This window comes from Dreissena polymorpha, chromosome 11 (genome assembly GCF_020536995.1).
Source record: "Dreissena polymorpha isolate Duluth1 chromosome 11, UMN_Dpol_1.0, whole genome shotgun sequence".
Lineage (NCBI taxonomy): Eukaryota > Metazoa > Mollusca > Bivalvia > Myida > Dreissenidae > Dreissena > Dreissena polymorpha.
The window spans coordinates 78,070,783-78,095,689 of record NC_068365.1 but is presented as its reverse complement, the minus strand read 5'-3'; the positions used below and the strand labels follow the sequence as shown (position 1 = coordinate 78,095,689).

General features: G+C 35.7%; 1 protein-coding gene across 1 annotated transcript in view; it reads right to left on the bottom strand.

The window, feature by feature from the left end:
* The window catches only part of LOC127849959 (deleted in malignant brain tumors 1 protein-like), a gene marked incomplete at its 3' end in the record, with an annotated part of 105,812 nt that overhangs the window by 65,200 nt on the left and 15,705 nt on the right, over positions 1-24,907 (bottom strand). The window contains 17 exon segments of the mRNA XM_052382699.1: positions 2,287-2,338; positions 3,758-4,057; positions 4,207-4,477; positions 4,811-4,946; positions 5,529-5,731; positions 6,307-6,399; positions 6,941-7,107; positions 7,517-7,667; positions 8,195-8,296; positions 9,672-9,829; positions 10,391-10,544; positions 12,361-12,485; positions 15,478-15,700; positions 16,148-16,237; positions 19,304-19,470; positions 19,743-19,893; positions 20,892-20,984. Coding sequence (XP_052238659.1) covers positions 2,287-2,338; positions 3,758-4,057; positions 4,207-4,477; positions 4,811-4,946; positions 5,529-5,731; positions 6,307-6,399; positions 6,941-7,107; positions 7,517-7,667; positions 8,195-8,296; positions 9,672-9,829; positions 10,391-10,544; positions 12,361-12,485; positions 15,478-15,700; positions 16,148-16,237; positions 19,304-19,470; positions 19,743-19,893; positions 20,892-20,984 — 2,636 coding nt within the window.

Sequence of the window (24,907 nt, the reverse complement as noted above, 5' to 3'; positions counted from 1 at the left end):
TTAGAAACATCCCAATCGAGTAACAAAATATTCGATCAAGTCAATAGCTAACGATTCATTCTTTCTTGAAAATATGATTGACAAGCTTGAAACAATAAGACCATTTTTTTTAGCGCCGTTGATTTACAGTGAAGTTTAAACTGGCTGGCCTTCAATCGAAAGGGTTGACACTATAATAAATAAACGCTTCAGTTACTTTATTTTCTTAACATTTTTTAAATTCGTTATTTGCAAATGAAAGTTTCAAATGTGACTTCTTTTATAATTTGTCTCAACGTATCTGTTTTTGATGCGTAAATGATCTATACCATCATTTGAAATGCAGACATGTTAAATGTCAAGCAAAATCTCCGAAAAGGTGTCGTCTGCTTTCAGAAAGCTTAATAGTGCTGATGCAGAAGATATTATTAATCTGTCCGTCCGATGAGAAATCTGTAAAACCAAAGACTTTGACTTCGTTTCTTGTTGTTGTTTTTTGTAATAGTTAAATTAAATTAGTCTAACAACATGCACAAACTGAAAGTATGCGAAGCAATGACTAACGTACGGTGGCATAGAGGTGACATTCACTTCTCTTTTTTTTAATTGCTCTCCTTTTTTTTCTATCTCGTGGCCACGAGTTAGCTATGTCGTGGCCACGAGATAGAAAAAGAGGAGTGCAAAATTAAATAAAAGCGGCGTACAATTAAAAAAAAGAGCGGTGCTTCTCTTTTTTTAAATTGCTCTCCTCTTTTTTCTATCTCGTGGTCACGAGTTAGCTATGTCGTGGCCACGAGATAGAAAAAAAGGAGTGCAAAACTAAATAAAAGCGGCATACAATTAAAAAAAGAGCGGTGCAGTATATAAAGGCAAAGTGCATTAAACAAAAGAGGAGAGAATTTTCGCTCTCTCGAGATCCCGAGTTAGTCAGCCAATCAAATTTTGCGTAACATGTGTAAATATTCTGTACTAATATATATAGCTGGTCAAAGCAGGCAAGGCTCTGATATAACATAACGTACTACTATTAGTACTACTATTACTGCTACTACTTCTGCTGCTGCTGTTGTTATTGCTGCTGTTACCACTGCGTAACCTGCATTGCTTTGGCAAGTCTGTCGTTTTATGAACGAAGAGAAAAACAAGGATATCCTAAAAATATGTTGTGAAAAGGGTATAGGATGGTGTTATTTTACTGTATACGTTTTTCCTAACGTTTTAATGATGTATATATTTCTTCAAAATATAAAAGTTCAATTTGTTAGTATAACCGTATTAACGAATTTTAGGGTGGGCACCACAACAGGGTCGGTCGAATTAGTATAAACAAACAAGGTTTAGGTCTAACGCAAACTTGTAATTCGACTTGACCGTTTCAGTGTTCCTCTTATTAACATTCAAAGCGCATCTTCAATGGTAACTCAAATGGCTTTTAGATTGCGCAGTGGTTACTATACTTACTTCTTACAGTAATGTTTCATTGAGGCTAATCGAAATATGCACCTTTTAAATAAAAGTAAGAGTTTTGGTCAAAGGGAAATGGAATGCCAATTACTTGCCATATTCGAATACCTTAATTAAATATATGCACTACCCGAGTATAGCCTTAAACAATCGTTGTGTGGTTTGTTCACATGTTGGTTGTTTTTTAATCACCGTTATTTGAAGACTAAGGGTGTTATATAGACACGTGTATTTTTTTCGCGAATTGTATTTGAGATATTTATTAATTTAGTCTGTTATTTTCCGATTATTTGTTGAAAGTTACGTTTCCAAGATCGTGTCAACAGTTTGTTCTTCAAACAATTTGAATTTAAATAATGCACACACTATACGAGTATTTGTTCACTTTATCAGCGATTACAAAAATAATTCATTTAAATAATAAATTTCAGCCATAATTTGAAATATAAAAATCGACGAATCTAATAAACGTATTCTATGATCGGGCCATTTAGTACGGAGCGAATATCATTTAGCTACTTATGTGTAGTAGTTAGCAATGGTGGGGACATTTTTTTTTCATTTGAAGACGAGTGGTTGGTTAATACAAAAGGTTTCTGCCCTTCAGATAATAGCTGATTTTGTCAAAATTTATCAGAAATATTAATAATAACTAAGCTGTTACGCGGATGAGTTAAATGTTCCACCATAGTGACACGATTATTTTTCGGAAAACATTTGTGGTTAACGCTCAATTTTCAGGACCAAGTTCAACCCACCACTAATTGCCCCACTTCCCAAGAAAAAAAAACAAAATCATAACAAATCAACCATCAGTGGCAGTTCAAAGTGCGTATTACAAACCTGTAGTGATCCCCATCTTATCAGCTCAAAGCACGGGCTACTGGTTACTGTGCTGGGAACATTAGATTTCTGCCAACATTTCAGTTATTAAAAATTGTCCAGTTTGAATTAATAACATTGTTTATTACTAGGGATGGCAACGAATACCGATTTTGGTATTCGAATATTCGGTCATCCTTTCGAACGAATATTCGGATATTCGGTCAACATCTGTTGGAAAAAAATATAAAAAATCAACTTTGTTTACCGTACCATAACTCTATGAATTCTACTTTCGTTTTTACCGAAAGTTCACCGGAAGTGACTAAATATTGACACAGCATTGCCGTCGCTTATTCGAGGTTGATTTTGTTGATTATTTTTTATTAGATGTTGATCAAATATTCGTGAATATTTGATTAAAAGCTTGATCGAACAAAGGAATCGGACTTTTTCTTCATTGAAAGGGAGATGGGTAGAGGAATCGGCGAATTGGAAGGAAGGTGGGTTCATTCTTGCGGGAATTGAACGGTAACAGCCACGTCTAGCTTTCAGTGTTAATAACGTCAAAAATGTCAAAACATTCATATTAATTTGATAATTTTTGGTGACTTTTGTTTATTTTGATATTGAGACTGTTTATAACTAGATGTAATTGTTAAAATTTAATGATAACAACTGTTTTTAAACTTTTAATATTGTACATATTTCTTTAAGTAAAGTACCTGATTTAATATTGATTAATTAGTTAAGTTTGGACCTTACGATACGCAAATACTCATTTATAGAGGTTGAGTAAATTATTTTCTAAAAGCTTTTTTGATTGGACAAAGTGATTGTAACCATACGATACGCATTTACTCAATTTAATTAGAGCAAAAACATTTTCGATTGGAGAACGCGATTTACGTCAATCAAAATTCTTTTGCATAAGTTCTTATTTGTTTTTTACATCAAGTCGGCTTTTCCTTTACTAATTTAATCTTTGATAATTTTAAATGTAATACGAGTTATTAGATCAAGTGCAGGTCGGTGTTTTAATTGCCGATGCGATTTGCACCTATCATAATTTTGACACAAAGTGACTGTCTTTGGTCAATTAAAGTTTCCTAATGGTAGGCAATTAGCGGGATTTATGACATGTGTACTGTCATCATCATAGCGACACATTATCGCGACTACCGGAATAAACACTATGAGATAAGGAACAACTTTTTTAACAATGTTTGAAGCAAATTTCACGAATACAAAGTCTTTGAAATTACTCGATTTTTTTTTCTTCCGAATATTCGATTCGGAAAATACTATTCGAATATTCGGTGCGGGACCGAATATTCGGATATTCGGATATTCGTTGACAGTATTACACAAATAATTTTATAATAATAATAATAATAATAATAATAATAATAATAATAATAATAATAATAATAATAGTTTTGGCGAAAATTTTTTTCTTATTTCGGAAACTCAGGCGTGTTTTCCATACTACTTTGTCTGCTCGACATCAGCGGCCTCTTCTGTTTTCGAATCAGAGCCCCTGACACCCTCAGCGGTGACGTCAGAAGAAGATTTCGTGACGTCATCGACATGTTTCACGTGAACGTTTCTTCTGATAATGGGATTGCAGGTCTGTGTGCATTGGCGACTGTAATCAAACGTGCTACAAAACGTGGCGTCGCACATCACGTGGATTTCCTGATGATTGCTCGTGTACTCGAAGTCTTGGAACACAAATCTCGTCTCGTGCGTAGACTGCGAGATCAGGTGAGTGTTGGTGTCTACTTCACAACTAAAAAATACAAACACGTGAAATGCCTATCGAATATGTAAAACCATTTTTTATGAAATTTAAATAACGCATAGGAAAATCCTTGTGTAAGCAAACTCGTCTAAAAGTAGAACAGAAATTACCCATACATTAAAACCAAACTGCCCTACCCGTTCTGGATGAGGTTGTATCGCAGATAGTCCGGTGAAGTAGGCGAGGGCTTTGTGTAGCACGTGTGCACGCGCATCTTCACCGTCCAGTCAGTGGCCTGGGTAAACACCTTCACATACACGTCCGTGCCCACTGGCAAGCGCAGAGGATTGCTGGGAAGAGGCTGTTGAAAGTTCGGGTCCAGGTAGAACGTCATGTTCACCGTATAGTGGCTCGCGCCAGACACCAGCGGGCCACCTTGATGGTTGTTGTTTTCGTGCACTATGTGACCTGAATTACATACCGATTTATTGATGATGATTTCAGAGATGTCAAAACCAATACCGAACATGCAAGGTCAAAAAACTGTACGATATTTGCTTAAATTTGTACGATTTGTCTACTTAAAAAGCATACTACGTTTGACTGGTACTGTACGCTGATTCTTGTACCGAACCGATTCGTAGAAGCAACAAGCTGTGTGTCTCCATTTAATTAGTATGATTATGCGTTCTATGGATGCAAAATTATTGTAGACTAAAACAGTATCGACAGATTCTTGTATTTATACAGTACTCTGGTATTGATACTCCCAAATTCCTTCTACGATTAGCGCACTCATACCGGACGAGCTATCGTTCCTCTGCACGTCACACTCTACGCCGACCGTCCATTTGTAATGTCGGATGATGAACGGGTGAACGGGGTCTCTCTCCGCGTACACGAGTTGGTTCGAGTAGACGAAGACGTCGTGCCTTACCTGAAAATCAAAATCAAATCTTTTTTTAGAAAAACAAGTAGTCAAAATAGACTAGAACTTTAATAAATTTAGTGATTTTTCGATATAAGAAATTAATATATATATATATATATATATATATATATATATATATATATATATATATATATATAATTGAATCCAGTATAGATCCTTAACGCAGCTGTTTGTTGTACAGACTGACTTTTTAAGTAAAAACATATATTAAACATTTTCAGTATAAAAGGATAACAATTAGCGGACGCGATGAAGTCAACTTTATTATTAAAGTGCCTATCTATTACAGCGCCAAAACAAACAGTGACATACAAGTAAACAGTTATACACTTAATCAAGAAGTTATCAATGTATTATAACACGACAAGAAACAACAATTTGACGATTGAAAACGTCATAAGACAAAATTACTTATTTATTAAAAATAATTACCATCATATAGACTAAAAAGAATATAAACAATCAATTAAAAAAGAAACATTAACGGCAAAATGATTTGACAAGCATATAACCAATATATATCGTTTTTAATCTGAAATGATGTTGACAGGTCATCCTGCTTATTACCGTTTCACTCGTGATGCATTCTCTGAGACCCTGCTGGAAGACCACGTGGTTCCAGGACTCCATGCCCATGCACGTGTTCTCTCCCAGGTAGATGTCGGACGCACGTGCGTTCGGGTACACGCGGCGCAGCATATCCATGTCCACCTGGATGTCCCAGCCAGTCTCGCTGCATCCCACCCGAATGGCGTCTTGGACGGTGTAACCTGGGCATATATATTACAAGCAATGATGCTGCAATATACCATCATGGAGTCTTGCACGGTGTAATCTGGTCAATATTTTATCACAACATGACGACCGTCTCGCTAGATACCACTTGAAAAGCATCTTGCAATGTGTAACTTGCACAGATATGTTATTATGTTATTATAAATAATCAATGAACCCTACCTGGAAAATGCTTTAAACGTGTTCTGATTATCAAATACCGTTTAAATCACACTAATACATTAAAACGTCAAATATATGACAACGATGACAATTGCATACCAATTTCAAAATATTATAAAAGGGGACATTAACATTTTTTTATTTTATTCAATAAAAGACATGCAATGTACACATGGGAACATAAACATATTGAATTGTTTAAAACCTTAAAGCCAGTTTAAAAAGATACACATGCTGTCACGAAGTTTGTATTAAAGGGAATCATGTTTATGTTTCTATTGCTATGGAAACAGAATCAATTAGCTCCACTGAAAATGTAGCTTACGAATAAGTGATTGGTCTTTCATTGACATTTAAAAAAAGTTATCTTTATATATATTGTATTGACCTGCAGTAGTCTGCCACCAAGGGCTGAATGTCGTCTGCCACCACGGACGTTCAGTTGTGTAATAATCCATTTTCGTCGTGTCGTACATGTATGCTGTAATTACGAAAGCAAGCAAAAAGTAAACGAAATGGTAAACATTTACGCTCCAGTTTCAGTCCACAAGTACCAAACGGTATACGTGTATGATTTTAGTAAATGCACTTGGGCACTAGTACTGATAATTGATGTTCCAATTATATAATTAATAAACGAAAACAAAATAGGAAACATGTTTTCATTATAGAAAACGAAAACCAACAGTAAATGCCGATATGTTACATAAAAATTATCGTTTACATGATAGTAACAACAAAGTAGATATCACGTTTTCTTCTAATTATTGTTACCGAAAACCAAATGGTAAATATTAATGATTTAATAATAGTAAACATGCAAACATGATAACCAAATGTTTAACATGTATATTTTAATTATAGTTGTTTAGAAATAAACATATGACACTTGCTGACAACGTCAATCGGAAAAGGATAATGATTTTTAATAAGTATATATATCTTTGATTCGATAAACAACATAATTGGAATTATTGAGTAGCAATTATCATAGAAATAATCAACAGGAGATAGTATGTTACCATAACAGTCCACCCCTGCATCCTCCGTATGTGTACAATCGTGAGAGCCCCATGCCTGATGTCTGCACTGTTCAAGGCTTGATTCATATCCATTACATTCAAGATTGTCCAACCAGATTTGACCGAAGCCTTGGCCAAAATGCGAATTGCTGTAAGCCTGTCCGTAACTAGAGTAACATTAATAATCGTTCGGAAAATAATGTTAAAATCCGTATACCGAAGACAGTAAATAAATACGAAACATGTTTTTCTCTTGAGTCTTTTCATTATAAATTTTTAACTATATGTATACTCAATCATTTCACGTGGATAATACTCGGATTTACTACAAGGAAAAAGATTAACAACATACATAGTCAATATAATTCACATAATTCACATATATGATAGCTTGCTTGATGTAATACGTCATGTTGATAGTTCCCCTTTAAATTTCACCGAAACAGGCACACAGAGCCGATATATTAACTGATATAAATTGCATGTTTGTAAAACATGTAAGTTTCTCTTGTATAAATATTAATAACGTTTTCACAAAAAAAAACAAGGAGTACACTTATTTGCATTTCACTTCACCTTGATCCCTGGTAAAAACCAAGCTGTCTGCAAATCACCTTGACATCGGTATGGTCAAAGTTGTCATCACAAATGGTTCCCCATTGACCATTGTGGTAGACTTCCACACGTCCACTGTAATAGTTGGGGCCGTTCACAAGCCGGACTGGATCTGTGATAATGTTAAAATAATACAGTATGTGTTGAAACTTAATAAAGCAAAGTATAGATTGGAATCGTTTCAATTTCATTGAGATGAAGTGGAAAATGAGGAGATGTACATATGTTTCTTAAGTCGTTTTGCGAAGAAAATACCACGAAAATAAATGTTTGTTTCACTTACATCTAAAAATTAACAGGGTAGCTCGGTCGGATTATCCCATTTTCTCATTAGCTTTGTTTGGGTCTCACACACAATATGCAATGACGTGCCGTAAACTCTTATTCATTTTAAGTTAATTTAAATATTACGTTAAGGGAATGTTGCAAAATATGATCGCAAACTCGGTATTTAAGCGAATAAGATCGAATTAAGCAAAAAATGATCGAACACTTGATCTGAAATACCGGGAAAACTTATCGGATTACACAAACAAATAGAGTCGGATTAGTTAGCGGAAACAAGCAATATTTTGCTTAACGTGTAATTGTTTACCTAAATGCAAGACTCGATTATTTTATTTATTTATTGTACATTACCATCTATGTAAGACGTCATGCTGTGTTGATGAGTAGCTGTTTCTGTCCTTGTGTCTGTGTAGTATTGGCCTGTGTATTCAGCAGTATAGTAACCCGATTGAACTACAAATGAAAATAGCACTATAACATGCGTTGTAAAGTTTATCTAATTTGTTGCTTCGTTTTCTAAACGCCATGTTTACAAAAAAGATGATTGTTTCAAAATTCAACTTATTTTCAACCGTTTTGCTCATCAGACAGACAGACAGACACACAGACAGACAGATTGACAGACAGACAGACATACAGACGAGAGACAGACAGACAGACACAGACAGACAGACAGACAGACAGACAGACAGACAGAAAGACAGACAGACAGACAGACAGACAGACAGACAGACAGACAGACAGACAGACAGACAGACAGACAGACAGACAGACAGACAGACAGACAGACAGACAGACAGACAGACAGACAGACAGACAGACAGACAGACAAAAAGACAGACAGACAGACAGACAGACAGGCAGGCAGACAGGCAGGCAGGCAGGCAGGCAGGCAGGCAGGCAGGCAGGCAGGCAGGCAGACAGGCATGCAGGCACGCAGGCTGGCAGGCACGCAGGCAGGCACGCAGGCAGGCAGGCACGCAGGCAGGCAGGCACGCAGGCAGAGACACAGAGAGACAGAGACACAAAGAGAGAAACAGAGATGGACATACAAAGAGGCACAGAGAGACAGAGAGAGACACACAGAGAGAGACACAGAAAGAGACACAGATAGAGAGATAGAGACAGAGAGAGAGAGACAGAGAGAGACAGAGAGAGAGACAGAGAGAGACACACAAAGAGAGACAGAGAGAGACAGAGAGAGAGAGAGAGAGAGAGAGAGAGAGAGAGAGAGAGAGAGAGAGAGAGAGAGAGAGAGAGAGAGAGAGAGAGAGAGAGAGAGAGAGAGAGAGAGAGAGAGAGAGAGAGACACAGAGAGAGACACAGAGAGAGACAGAGAGACAGACAAAGAGAGACACACAGAGAGACACAGAGAGAGACACAGAGAAACAGAGAGAGAGACACAGAGAGACACAGAGAGAGACACAGAGAGACACAGAGAGAGACACAGAGAGAGACACAGAGACACAGAGAGAGACACAGGCAGAGACACAGACAGAGAGAGAGACAGAGAGAGACAAATGGAGATACAGAGAGAGAGAGACCGACAGAGATAGAGACACAGAGAGACAAAGACAGACAGACAGAGAGCTCAGTCCCTGCAATTCACGGATATGATCATTTTAAAAAATTATAGTTTATCGACATTACCACATTTTGGATAACCTCGTTCCTCAAAATTAATATTACTTTACTTGCATCTTGACAGCTTGTTCGAGTATCAATTTTTAACACCTCACATATATATTCACATATATATTGTTTGTATGTTTTTAGTATCACCCAAAATGTTTTATGTACAATAAATATAAGTGCACCTGATGCCTACCGTTGCAAATAACACCCACATCTTCAGTGTGTCCACAGTTGTGGGACCCCCACCCGTTTGAACCACAGTCGTTTAGAGAATACTCGTTCCCGACACATCGTAAATCATCCAGCCATATTTGACCCGTTCCTGAATCCGGTTTGTAATACCGACCATATCTTGAAAAGAAATTTTAAAAAAAGACACACGCTAGGAAATATACACATTGAATTGCATGATACAAATCGTTAAAGGCGTTCAGTATTTTTGTGACCAAATTTATACACTTCGTTCATTAAGTAACTTAAGCAGTTCCATATTTCTGACGCATATAATACTATAACGTACTCCATTATTTATTTCTTAACATTTAACATTTGTTTTCATATATTTTATTGGATAAGATGCTGCATTACTTTGTCTTTACGAAGTGCACATGTATTATTTGATGTGCTGATTAAACAGTTACCACGAAACTTACTCCAGAGAACATTTTAAGGAAACCAAGTCGCCAGTCTTTCATTTAGATAAATGGTAAATCGAATGACCAATACATAAAACACTATCGTAATGTTATTTAATTTTCGGTTTATTGGATCGGAACGATTTAATCGTGTTTAAGAAATAGCATTATCCGATCGATTGAAAACGATACCAAAAGTATTAATATTAGATCATAGCTGTACACGACACAGTTACAACGATGCCAAATATTTGAAATTCAAATTTGTTTTTTGTACCCCTGTCCTTGGAACAGCCCCAGCATTCGACACACTACAACGACTTCTTCGTAACCAAAATCATCATCACACACTGTGCCCCATTGACCGTTGTGAAAAATCTCCACCCGACCAGTATAATTGTCCGGACCGTCCACCAGTCTGACGTTGTTGGCTAAAAAAGATTCAACGACATCATTACATCGTGTAATATAATGATTAATGTTTTCAAAATTTTATCAACACGCACTAATATTTAAATACCGATATGTAATTATTTAAAATAGCATCTTCAATCATTTTCAAGTTACGAACATTTACTACACTCATCAACATTTATTGAAACATAATCATTAACTTTCAATCGGCGTGTTTGAGAAGAATATAAATCTTTATAAATATGCCGTAAGAGATGTTAAGCGTAGATAAAATGCCGTATAACTATAACATAATTGTCTTATAAAAACCTCAAAATCACTATAAAGAACAAAATTGATGGAACAATTTTTTAGAATAACATTGAAGATGCACAAACACCTTATACAGGTATTGTTAATATGTTGTTGTATAGTAAATGAAGAAGAGTTTGATCAAATAAAAAACAGCATTTGACTACCGGGTTAATTTTGTCATCATCCTAGATTAAGTACTTTTTTATTGTTCAAATATCTAAGTAACCATAACAACCAACATTTTGGTCTGCCGAAAATACTGAAATAATATGGTCGTCTATCTACATTCCGAGTTTTATTAACCTAGCTTAATTACTATATAAGTTGTCGCAGGTTTAAGATTTTAGTTTTCACTATTTCACTACTTCTATAACGATAGCAACAACAATGTTGGGGGGGGGGGGGGGCAAACAAAAATAAAAAGAATGCTTAAAACCCATGTTGCTCTCTATCCGTATATATAGGATTACCAACCTAGCTTAAGTATTTGCTAAGTTATAGTAGGATCCAGAATTTTTTCGACAATATTCACTTATTCTGTAACACCAGCAACGCATTTTTACCGGACGTTAAACTGGATAACGTGCATTTTCCTGATCTGACATTCTATTAACATACCGATTTTTATCAACCTGGCAAACGAAATTTACTAGTTATTATGCGATCCATAATTGTCAGACACTTTTCACGTATTTATGTAATAAAACCAGCCACAATCTTTGTCTGACGATATTTTACTGTCATTGATATTATAAACAGACAAAATCCGCCTCAAAACTGACCGCCGCCCATATAGATTGCGTCATTGATAGAAAATCGTGTGTTCGTTGACTTCATAATATGGGTGTGTATAAACAATGTATCAATTATTGTCCCCTACCGGTTTCACCGGAGGGGACCTATGGCTTGCGCTCTGTGCGTCTGTGAGTCTGTCTGTCTGTCTGTCTGTCTGTCTGTCTGTCTGTCTGTCTGTCTGTCACACTTTTCTGGATCCTTCGATAACTTTAAAAGTTCTTCATATTTTTTCATGAAACTTGAAACATGGATAGATGGCAATATGGACATTATGCACGTCATTTCATTTTGTTACCACGTCAAAAATTCTGGTTGCTATGGCAACAAATAGACTAGAAATACTGCTGAAAATGGTGGTTTACTGGATCCTGCGATAACTTTAAAAGTTCATACTTTTTTTTTATGAAACTTGCAACATGGATAGATGGCAATATGGACATTATGCACGTCATTTCATTTTGTTCCTACGTCAAAAATTGTGGTTGCTATGGCAACCAAAACAATACAATTCTGAAAATGGTGGAATTTCTGACAGTTGTGGAGCCGGTAGGGGACCATATTGCTTGACAATAGCCTTGTTTTATATGTCATTTAAAATAAATGCCATATCTCAATCACAAGAAATGTGATCTTTTTCTTTTTATGACACACAAGTTCGACAGATCGCAAGACATTTCCGGAGGACAATACGTTAATACAATAACTGACAAATCGTTTTTTAAGAAGAATCATCGATGCTCTTACCGTTTTGTCGAACTACCGTATAGTTTGCTTCAAAACCGCCAAAAGAGTCAGATCCGTCAGTGTGAAAATGGGCACTCAGGCTATTTCCCGTCGAGCAAAGATAGGTATCATTGTTTCCCATCAACCTTCAAACATGAAAGTCAGTCGACAACCAATACATCAATCAGTCAATTAGCAATTATATAAATAATTTAAAAATAAGCAAGTTCACTTGTTACAATAATGAAACGTCAAACAAAGAATGAAACATGGTAAGAGGGTTGCATATTTTAGTTTTACCCCAACGTCTCAGGCACAAAACCGTTTTTAAATGTCATAGAATTCAACACTGATTTCCATTTACTCAAACACACGATATTATAAAAATAAGTATTGTAGAAGTGTTTGTTTTATTCAAGTCAACGAAAAACCACCGTATGCTTTTTCGATTACGTGGATAATTGAATGTTTTAAGCACATATTCGTTAGTTTTTGTCTGTGAAGATTCATTTATTATCAAACCATGTTTCATAAGGTACAGGATTATCTGCTTGAATACAATCATGGAATCACGCTTGTAATGCGGATACTTTGATAACCGATGGCACTTCGATAACAGAGAAAAACAAAAGCCACGCGCGAGAGGTAAGTTCCTCAGTTAAAAAAAACATAAGTGTTTTAGACAAGGCACATGTTCGAGTTGATAAATGGTGTATCCTTTTCTATTGGGAAGGAGAAAATCACGGAAGAATGGTAGATTTTTGCCCCCAAAAATAGAAAATTCGGTCAGAATACAGCATGAACTGGATGAACAGTAAACATTTCAACAAATAAAACTACTAAGAAACATTGCAAGAAATTGTTTGATATACCAGCATTTAGAGTAACACCGTGCTTCAAATACTGAAATTTTGATAGTATTCAATTAAATATAAACGAAGATATAGCATGTTTTAAAAGGTCGTATTCATGAAGTTGCAGACACTTTGATTTCCGATAAAGGAAACTTCGGATAACAGAGACTTTCAACAAATTGGCCACTCTGATAAATGAGTTTTATCTTCTACCTCAAATGCCTTTATGTATATAATGGCTTTTCTTACCAAACATTTTGAAGAACGAATCAATGTGCATTGTCCAGCGACACATTAGGAATCTATGCATAACTACTTAATTACAAACACACGTAAAATATAAACAATAGCGTTGATCGTTTTTAAATAATATGAAAATGCTTATTTCTGAAAAAATATATTCCAAGTGACGACTGGAAATAACTGTCTACATAATGAACTTGTTTTTAGTGGTAACTTGATATTCAGAGAGATCAGAATACAACGGATCATGTTGATCAACACGATCGTGTTTAATTCTACTTATAGCAGGGCTCTAGATAACGGGAGCGAAGGGTTTTTTAAGGGGCATTGCGTAGCCACAAAATTAATCAGAGAATGGAGTGATGTTTCATTATATGCTAACTTATATAAAAGCAAATTGCCTTAGTACCTTCATTAGGACATAATTACACATGCTTTAGAAAGACCGTTTCGCTACAAAGAACGTTAGTTAAAAATGTTTAAGCTCGTGTACTATGCGAAGATCCGGCGGTTGGATAACTCGAAAACTGGAAAATATATGGTCATATAGACTGTACTCAGCAGACATATCGAATGTGTTTTACATTTATCTTTCACATTTATACAAAATCATATTCCAAAGGGATAAGAACATATTTCAGTAATTCGTTAATAATTTATGTCAATACATACATTTTTATTCCAAAGCGAATTGTGAATTTCTGATGCACTAAACGAGTGTGTTATATGTGGTAAAAAGTGTCGAGTAATCGGGAATAGAAGTGCCATTGTCACTGAGATGATCGGTAAAAGAAGTGTCAATGAAAATTTGGCATCCGACTCTTTAAACATTTGAATTTTCTCAAATACGTTACTAAATTAAATGTAACATGGTGTAACATAAATTGACATATTGATCTTTTATTTTGAATAGTAAGCACGTTTTTGATTTATTTCTAAGTATATTGATTTTGTAGTAATATGTTAAGATCATCCGATTCATGCTGATTATCGATGGAATTTTATCTTTTTCATACATTCCACCGTTTTTCTTTGAGTTTCTCTCTTCGCAATACGAAGTGCTATACCATTAATCGACCAAACAATGTTCCATGTCAGAAAACCAAATGAACAGAACATAAATGCAAATAAGCTGAAGAACTATTCTCTTGCGCGTGGCTTTTGTTGTACTCTGTTATCAAAGTGCCATCTGTTATCAAAGTGTCCGCATACCCGGCATGTGTGCAAATACCAAATAACAACAACAACCAATTGATCTTACTACTTTTATAAAATTTACATTTTACTTATATTATGTATTTTTGGTCATGTATGCGTTTCATACAAATGTATTGTTTACTTTTCGCTTATATAAGACTAAACTTTTGCTATTGTAATCTTATATTGGTAATTTCAAAAAGTTTTATAACATGAGAAAATTAACAGGTTTAATGCAAAGTAAGTGTTTGTACGTATACGTTCAAATATACATGTGTAGTAGTGTAAATACAAATTAAAACATGCATGTGAACTTATGCTTTTATTTCATTTAATTAAGCAATGTATTTGTTAATATTGTTCCACACGAAATGTTGCCCTCCTGTGCCTAAATGACCAGTTTAGGTCCGAAAGACGCGATAAATGGCATCAAGAATTTGTGGAACGGTCACTATTTACTTACATGGACAGAATATGGACAGAACTTGCTTAATATTCACTAACAACGTCACCACCCGAATGTCACAAAGAAAATTTAAAATTTACGGCAGCGCTTTATTGTTATTCGATGTTTTCGCTGGCAACTGTTTGAAACTAAAAAAATGTATCTTTTATGAATTTTAATTTATAATTATTTGATATTTTTTAGGCATTTGACTTCAGTCCATTTAGAATGAGGCTCTGCTTCTACTCGTATTTTTTAATTCGCACTGTTTGTAATTACAAACAATTTTTTTATTAAACTCGTCAAAGCAATTTGTGAGTAAGCTTTCTTACAGCTTGTTTATAAACACAATCCCTGATCTCTCACAATAACCTGTATTACTAGTAGTACAACGAATACCTTAAAATGCGATCGCTTCCTGTTGATGGTCCATCGTGAATATCTAAATAATCACAGCATGCTTCGGTCTTAAAGTTTGAAAATTCTAGGCAAATTATATGACCGACCGGAGCTCTGATATAATAATAGCAGTCCTCGTTATTTCCATAGTTAGACGGGTAGTTTGGACTTCCGAAGTGACCACTTGTTTCGTAGAAATACCCACCACACTGGGAAGAGGACGCTTACGTGAAAGAAAGAATGTTTGGCGTTTAATATTTAAGTACTTCATTTACGTATCTAATGAATTTCTTGATATCTGGAAATGTGTTTAAAATCGTTTCGTTAAAATTTAACCTCAGAGTCCTTACATATCTTAAAAATAAATGTCAACGTTAGCTATATAAATGTGTTGAGAAGTATTTTTCGAATGCAAGATATTTTATGAAAGAAGTAAAAGTGGTTTGTATGTTTGTTTTGTGATTGCAACTTATGGTTGGTATAGACGTAATAGTATAGCCTCCTGAAATACAGAAAAAACTAAGAATATTTGTATTAGACGTTTACAGACGTTTTAATTAAATCAATATGCCTAACAAGTATAGTTTTATAACTCAGTTAAAAACAGTTACGAATAAAAACTCAACACAACTAAGCATACAGAAAAGCATATATATATATATATATCTACCTGTAGAAGTCTGCCATAAAGGCATGCGTGTCGTCAACCAAGGAAACCAAGTGGTGTAATACGTCATTGTCGTCGTCTCGTAACTGTATGCTTTAATTACGGTAAACAAGCCAAACGTAACTAGAAATGGCGCGGCAGAGGCCGACGCGTATCCCCACGCCGCAAGCTACCATGTGTGTAAGTTTCAAGGTTCTAGTGATAATAGTGAAGGAGGAGATAGTGGCCAGGACGGACGAAAAGGCAATTTGGGTGGGTGTGGCCGATGTGGGCGGGGCCCTGGGGTGGGTAATGTGAATTGGATTTTTATTACGCTGAGATAGATAGGGATCTTTGCTGGCTTAGATTTTATTTAGGCTGAAATAGCTCAGGATCTTGACCACCAAACTGGCTTGGATTTTTAAAAGGCTGACTCGCTTGGGCGTTGACCACACAACTGGCTTAGATTTAATTATGCTGAAAAAGCTCGGTATCTTGACCACCATTCTGGCTTGGATTTTAATGATGATGAAATAGCTTGGGATCTTGATCACCAAACTGGCCTGTATTTTGAAAATGCTGAAATAGCCCGGGGTCTTCGCCGCCAAAATGGCATGGGTTTTAATAATACTGAAATAGCTTGGGATGTTGACCACCAAACTGGCTTGGATTTAAAGAATGCTGAAATAGTCTGGGGTCTAGGCCGCCAATCTGGCTTGGATTTTAATTATGCTGAAATAGCTCGGGGTCTTGACCACCAAACTGGCTTTGATTTAAATTATGCTGAAACAGCTTGGGGTCTTGGCCGCCAATCTTGCTTGGATTTTAATTATGCTGAAATAGCTCGGGGTCTTGACCACCAATCTGGCTTGGATTTTAATTCTGCCGGAATAGCTCAGGGTTTTGAGATTCAATATGGCTTGGGTTTTAATTATGCTAAAATATCTTGGGATCTTGACCACCAAATTGGCTTGGATTTTAATTATGCTGAAATAGCTTGTGGTATTGACAGTCAATCTGGCTTGGATTTTCATTATGCTGAAAAAGCTCGGGGTGTTGACCGCCAATCTGGCTTGGATTTTTATATGTGCCGAAATTGCTCTGGATCTTGACCACCAAACTGGCTTGGATTTAAATTATGCTAAAATCGCTAGGGGTCTTAACCGCCAATCTGGTTTGATTTGCTGAAATAGCTCTGAATCTTGACCACTGAACTGACATGGATTTTAATTATGCTGAAACAGCTCTGGATCTTGCCCGCCAGTCTGGCTTGGATTTAATTATGCTAAAATAGCTCAGGATCTTGACCACCAAACTGGCTTGGATTTTAATAATACTGAAATAGCTTGGAGTCTTGACCACAAAATGACTTAGATTTAAATGATGCTGAAATAGACTGGGGTCTTGACCGCCAACATGGCTTGGGTTTTAATAATTCTGAAACAGCTTGGGATCTTGACCACCAAACTGGCTTGGATTTAAATTATGCTGAAATAGCTTTGGGTCTTGGCCCTCAATCTGGCTTGGATTTTAATTATGCTGAAATAGCTTGGGGTCTTGACCACCAATATGGCTTGGGTTTTAATTATGCCGAAAAAGCTCGGGGTCTTGACATCCAAAATGGCTTGGGTTTCAATAATGCTGAAATAGATTGGGATCTTGACCACCTAACTGGCTTGGATTTTAATTATGCTGAAATAGCTTGGGGTCTTGACTGCCAATCTGGATTGGATTTTAATTATGAATTAACTCGGGGTCTTGACCGCCAATCTGGCTTTGATTTAAATTATGTTGAAATAGCTAGGGATCGTTACCATGAGATATTCAGTATTAATTTGGGGAATAAATGAAGAAGTTATGTTAAAACACAATTTTGGGTGGGCGTGGTCTATGTGGGCGGGGCGCCCCAGGGTTGGTGATGCATTTGGGCCATGTATAGTTGAGATTGACCGTATTGTCATAAGAGATGTTCAGTATCATTTTGAAGTAAATCGGTGTAGAAATGAAGAAGTTAATGTAAAATAACATAAAAAATTAGTGACAATCTCTGACCCGGCCCCACCCCAGTCCCCTATAACTTTTGACCCAGGGGTCAGATCAAAATTCCAAATAGTACAGGGTCGCACATATGTTCATAGATACCATGTGTGTAAGTTTCAAAGTTCAAGTGCTTATAGTGGAGGAGGATATAGTGGCCAGGACGGACCGACAGACAGACGGAACAGACAGACGGCGGAGATAACCACAATATCCCCACGCTTTTCAAAAAGCGTGGGGATAATGAAACGGTAAAATTTTTCGCTCCATTAATAGTCGACTAGACCGAACGGTTTATGATGTTGGTATAGTTAACGCCATGGTATTGATTAATGATGTTTCAATGATATGAAACGAACATGAAATAGTTAAAAGTCATGCTTTAATAAGAGTGAAAGAAAACGAAATAAAACATATGACATAAACTCATAGTAAACATGATAAATGTATACAAGAAACCGTCGGAGACGGGTGATGCTCCCCAAAGGTGTTTTTTGTCACAATATTGCACTATATATTCAGATAAAAGGAAACGTCTTGAGGGCACAGTAGTTGGGGGCACAATAATTTTTTATAGAAAATTTCAAAGGGCCATAACTCTGTGAAAAATCATCCGACCAGAACCTTCTGATAATATGCACATCTCCTCTTGGTAGTGAAGCTTCCCATAAAGTTTCATTGAATTCCGGTCATCAGTTGCTGAGAAATAGCCCGGACAAGAATTGCACTATATGTACATTTAATGGAAAATTTCAAAGGGCCATAACTCTGTGAAAAATCATCCGACCAGAACCCGCTGATAATATGCACATCTCCTCTTGGTAGTGAAGTTTCCCATAAAGTTTCATTGAATTCCGGTCATTAGTTGCTGAGAAATAGCCCGGACAAAAATTGTGCACGGACGGACGGACGGACGGACGGACGGAAGGACGGACGGACACACAGACGGACAGACGAAGCGGCGACTATATGCTCTCCCCAAAATTTTTTGGGGGAGCATAAAAATGTTTATCATGCTTCCTTTAATGTTTGTAAACGAGAGAAGTAAACATCGAAAACAAAACCCAAATAAGTATGCCTCAATAATAGTAAACGAAAACCAGAATTTATCCTGAAAATAATCTTCAGGAGATAGTATGTTACCATAACAGTCCACCCCTGCATCCTCCGAGTGATCACACTTGTGCAAGCCCCATTGCCAATGACTGCACTGGCTGATACTGGATTCATACCCAGCACAATCGAGAAGGCTCAACCAGATCTGACCGGTTCCTTGCCCATAATGCGCTCTGCCGTAAGCCTGCCCGTAACTTTAGCAACAGATTATTGGCTTTAAACGTACGTTACAACTCAGAATAGTAGACAGTAAATAAATACACAGAACGTGTGCCTCGAATACTTGCTGTTCATGTGTAAGCTAGATAGCAATAAGTTAAATTTCCTTTTACTTTCCTTTTAATAGCATATGAAGCTGATATATTTCACCTTAACTGTCAGTTTCTAAAACATGTCGGTTTCCTCTTATCACTTACTGTTTTACAAACAAACAAGAAGTAAACTATTCTAACGAATTTTACTTTACCTAGATCCCCGGTAAAGACCGAGCTGTCTGCAAATCACGTTGGCATCGTTATGGTCAAAGTTGTCATCACAAATGGTTCCCCATTGCCCGTTATGGTAGACCTCCACACGTCCACTGTAATGGTTGGGACCGTTCACAAGCCGCACTGGATCTGTGGTAATGATTAATTATAACAACATACGTCATAAAGCAAACTTTAGTTTGGTTCATGTAACATCATTTGAGCAAAGGTACATACCTGTATTTTTCTTTTGAACATTTCTCATTATTAACAGACATAAAAATCTTAAAAATTTCATTTGGCGAATTCCTTTGATCTCATTTCTCCTGTTTTTTGGTTGTAAAATATCTAAATAATAATGCAAAGCGTAGTACCATTATGTAATATATTCGATATTGGCATTAATAACTACACATACTGAAAATAATAGGTTAGTGCAAAATACAGATAAGGTTATTCAGCGAGACTTCGAAAACCTGAACCTTGGCGAGTGGCTCATGTTTGCGTTCCGAGTGTTGTTTATCCTTAAACTTACGGTATATTATTTTGAAAGCAATCGAATAAAAATTGAATAATTCTACAGAAAAAAACCCACGATCTCAACATAGTGCAAAGGCATGCACATAAACAACAGTTTATTCGCTTATTACAGATAAATATCATAAAATATTTACGGTATAATTAAATAATCAATTTTAGTTAAACGTATATTAATGACTATGTAAGACCAACAATACGATGTAATTTGTATCCACTTTTATCTAAAAAAAACATAGGGTATGGAGGTCAGCTTAAACTTGTTATCTTGTTTTTGGTTCTTTCAAACGCAGTATGAAATGGCGTGCAGAATTCTCTTTTTTGCATTCTTTGTTTACTTAATTTTATTAAATGCAACGTTAATGTATTGAATATTTGTATTCGAATATTGTACAAATTAGCGCAGGCTTAGCTGTTCTTTAAGCGTACATGATGGAAAAAAGCAAAAATAGTCGTAAATTCGACTTTGAATACCGACAAAAAAAGTTTACGGTTGACACAAACAAATTGTTGTACGAGTAAGCGGAAATAAACAAGTTTTTTTTGACATCGCATTGTTTAAACAAATGCACAACTCGATAATGTCATGTTTTTTTTAAGTATTGTATTACCATGTATGTTAGACGTTCCGGTGTGCTGATGAGTGGTTAATTCTGCTCTGTATGATTTGGTCGTGGTTCCAGAAACGGTGTAGCCCGAATAACCTACGAAGGCAATAACAATACTAAGTAGGTTGTAGTTTAAACATGTTTTAAAGATCCTTTTTTTTTAAACAATTAGAACCTCTAACACGTTTAAAACATGTATCTATTTTCAACCTTTTTGCTCATCTGACTCTCGAATAGAGCACTATTACAGCAACATTAAATACAGTTTACTTTGCGGTTGCCAGATCGACTTTGCAAATGTTTCTACGAAAATTTAAATGCTTGCTCTGGAAAAATATGTACGTTGCTGTTCATAGGTGTATGATTTTTATCATTTTCGTCAATTTGTCAAATAATTTCTAATGGACAATAATTGTTTCTCAATAACTCAGAGCTTTGAATATTGCAGAGTTGTAATATTTGAAAAAATGTATATGTTCTTATCTCATTGATATTGTACATTTTTTTAAATTGTAAAACAACATACAGAAATAAAAACGCCAACGAATGAATTAGTGTTATATAATATGCCTGTTTTTGTCTATCAATACGCTAACTTTTGATCATCAGAATATGCCTAATTTCATATTGTAAATAAACGCAATATTTTCACACTGTATTTGTTTTGTATTACCTCAAATAAACATTGTTTTAGCAAAAACATTGTACAACAAAATAAATACCTGTCAAGGACAGCACGAAAAGAGCCGACACAAGTAAGTAAACACGACCCATCATCACCAAATACGGTTTGATTACAGTTTGATTAAACAACTGACGCACAGGGTGTATCGCTTGTCCATGGTTTGATTAAAGCGAGATTATACGATTTTTTTTTATGTGTTAAATTGTAATATAGTGATAAAATATCTTACAATAACACAAAATAGGCAAGAAAAATTATATATTGAAGACGAATTTCTAAAAATGCAGCAAAGACAAATTAGCGCCCCGAGCCGATTGTGACCAAGATATTTGGTACATATTTTCCTACAATAACCGAAACATTCGTCTTTTTAGTGTTCGTGTGTCGTATGAGAAGATATCGTTGCAGGAATTTAAAATGAACCGTTAAACTAAATTTAAATTCACATCGTACATGCATGATTTACATGCTGGCGAATTCAAATGTACATTCATTTTCGATTTCAGAATTAAATATCTGGCTTATTTCGCATTTTTCGACACATGTATTTCTTAACTTTTATTTTAATTTATATTGATATATATGTTTAATAAGTTTTTTTACACATTTTATATCAATAAATAAATATTTGACAAAATCGTATAATCTCGCTTTAAACAACTGACGCACAGGGTGTATCGCTTGTCCATGAGATACACAATCTCTTTATCATAAAATTCAAACAGCGTATTGCAACATACGAAATGCTTTACTGGTAACAAGCGGAAACCCATCCACAGCATTCTGTTGCTTGTAACACGTGTTATATATTTGCTATATAATATATGCAATTGGATGGCTCTTTTAAGAAAAGAGGCTCAATTTTTAAACATATTTTGTATGCAATAAAAATCACATAAACTCAAATAATATTAAGACGTGTATTATAGCAAGATATGCACAATTGAAACATTAATTACAAGTTTATATCGTGCAAGTGATTATTTCGGGGATTACGTATCAAAAGCGTGTTTTGTTTCAAAACGATTTTTGTAGTTATTATAACCGTAATTAGTTGTCAAACGACACCACCTTAACATTTCGGAAAGGGGCATCAAATAAATAACTTTATAGTTTGTGGCAGAAAGATTTCTTTTATTTAGTTTAAACATATTTATTTCTTTTGGCAAACACAGTGTACATCAAGTAATTTACAAAACAATCAGTATAAGAAAAGGATTGAAACGAAAGAAATAAATCTTATATAGTTTCTCTCCTTGCAGTAATAGTTACGCAATATATGGGTGTATTATAAGACTAGTTAGCAGTGGATATGCCAGAAATAAGAGCTATACGCGATAAATCTGAAAAATAAAAAAAAGTGGTGAAAGAGAAATATGGAGATGAAGGACTGTTTATGCAAGAGATCGTACATGAGGTTGCAGCAATTTGTGACTGGGTCAGTATCAGATTGTTATGAAAAGCGCCTGGATTCTTTAATATATTGTTGTACACATTTAAATATTTTGGAGTTTTCCTTTTCGTCGAGGTGCGAACATCCAAAGAGTAGTGTATCGAGTTCCACATCACTAGTTATACCGGTTATGATGTTAATAAGTTCAGTGCGAATGTGGTTATATTTCGGACATAAGAAAAAAAAGTGGTTAGTAGTTTCAATAGCACCACAAGAGCAAAGAGGCGACGAGATAATGTTTTTCGCAAAAAGGTGATCATTTAGTGCACTTGATTTGGTTCTTAACCGCGTGTGAGTTAGTTGGAGATAGCGTTTACCTACATAATAATACGCCGGAGTTTTAACTAAGGTTCTGTTTAACTTGGATTTAAAGATGTTTAGCGATTCACTATTTTTAACCTCGTCTGGTAATGTGTTCCACTTTCGTATTACTGCGGGAACGAATGAATTATAATAAAGGGTTGATCTACATTCGGTAGTGCGTAAATCATTTGCATTTCGAAGATTATACCTCGCAATAGATCCTACCTGTTGGGGTACCAGATCGGATAAGTATTGAGGACTTAGAGAGTTTTGCATTTTGTAAAATAATATGAGTTTATGTTTATCGCGTCGATCTTGCAGCGGTTCCCAGTTAATTTCGTGTTGCAAATCATTTAGGGACACTAATTTGGTTGCTCCACAGGCAATTCGCGCTGCTTCGTTTTGAATTTTATCCAGTTCATATTTTTCTTCTTGTGTGCAATTATCCCAGATAACATCTGAATATTCGATAAGTGGGCGAATAAAGGACGTATAAATGATTTCTAAAGATTTTCGGTCAAGCTTAAATTTTAGTTTGCGCATAATATTAATTCTACCCCATGCTTTATCAGTTATATATTTAAGATGTATGTGCCATTTACAATCCTTCGACAGGAAGACTCCTAGATGCTTGTGGGAACTAACACCAGGTATTTGTGTAGCGAGCATTGTGAAGTTGTATTGATTAGGTTGTTGCTTTCTGAAGAATGTAAGTGATTCTGATTTAGATGGATTAAATAGAACATGCCATTTTAAAGCCCAGTTAGAAATTTTATTGATATCATTTTGTAATATTGCATTTGAATGGTTGGGCTCGTCTATAATAATGTACAGGGATGTGTCGTCAGCGAATAGACGGATGCTACTTTGGATATCATTTACAATATCGTTTATGAAGATTAAAAATAGGAGGGGCCCAAGTATAGAGCCCTGGGGAACCCCGGCCTCTAGTAAAGCCCAATTAGAGACGGCGCCTGGAATGACTACTCGTTGGCGTCTACCATTAAGATAATTTTGAATCCAAGATAGCAGCTTACCGCGGATGCCATAGGCATGGAGTTTAAGTAATAGACCCTGGTGCCATACTTTGTCAAAGGCTTTGCTTATGTCAAAGAAGACAGCTTTGACCTCTAATCCATTGTCAAGGGCTTTGCAAAACGTATCATATATATAAGTGAGTTGGTTGGTGGTTGAGTCCCCCGGCAGAAAACCGGACTGGAATGGGGTAAGAATTTTGTTACTTACAAGATGATTGTACACATGTTTAAATATTATTTTTTCAAAGACTTTTTCCATCGTGTTAAGTAGAGAAATTGGTCGGTAGTTACTCACTTCTTTAGGATCACCTTTTTTAAGTACTGCAGTGACATTAGCTTCTTTCCAACAGCTTGGCATTATACATTTGTTAAGTGAGAAGTTAAAAAAATCACATAAAGGAGTGGATAATTCAGCTCGACATTCCTTTAAAATATGGTTACTTATGCCGTCAGGTCCTGATGCTTTGTCAACAGAAAGAGACTTAAGGATGTAATGGACATCAGAAGGTGAAATAATAAAAGTTTCTAAAGAGTTAGTAAT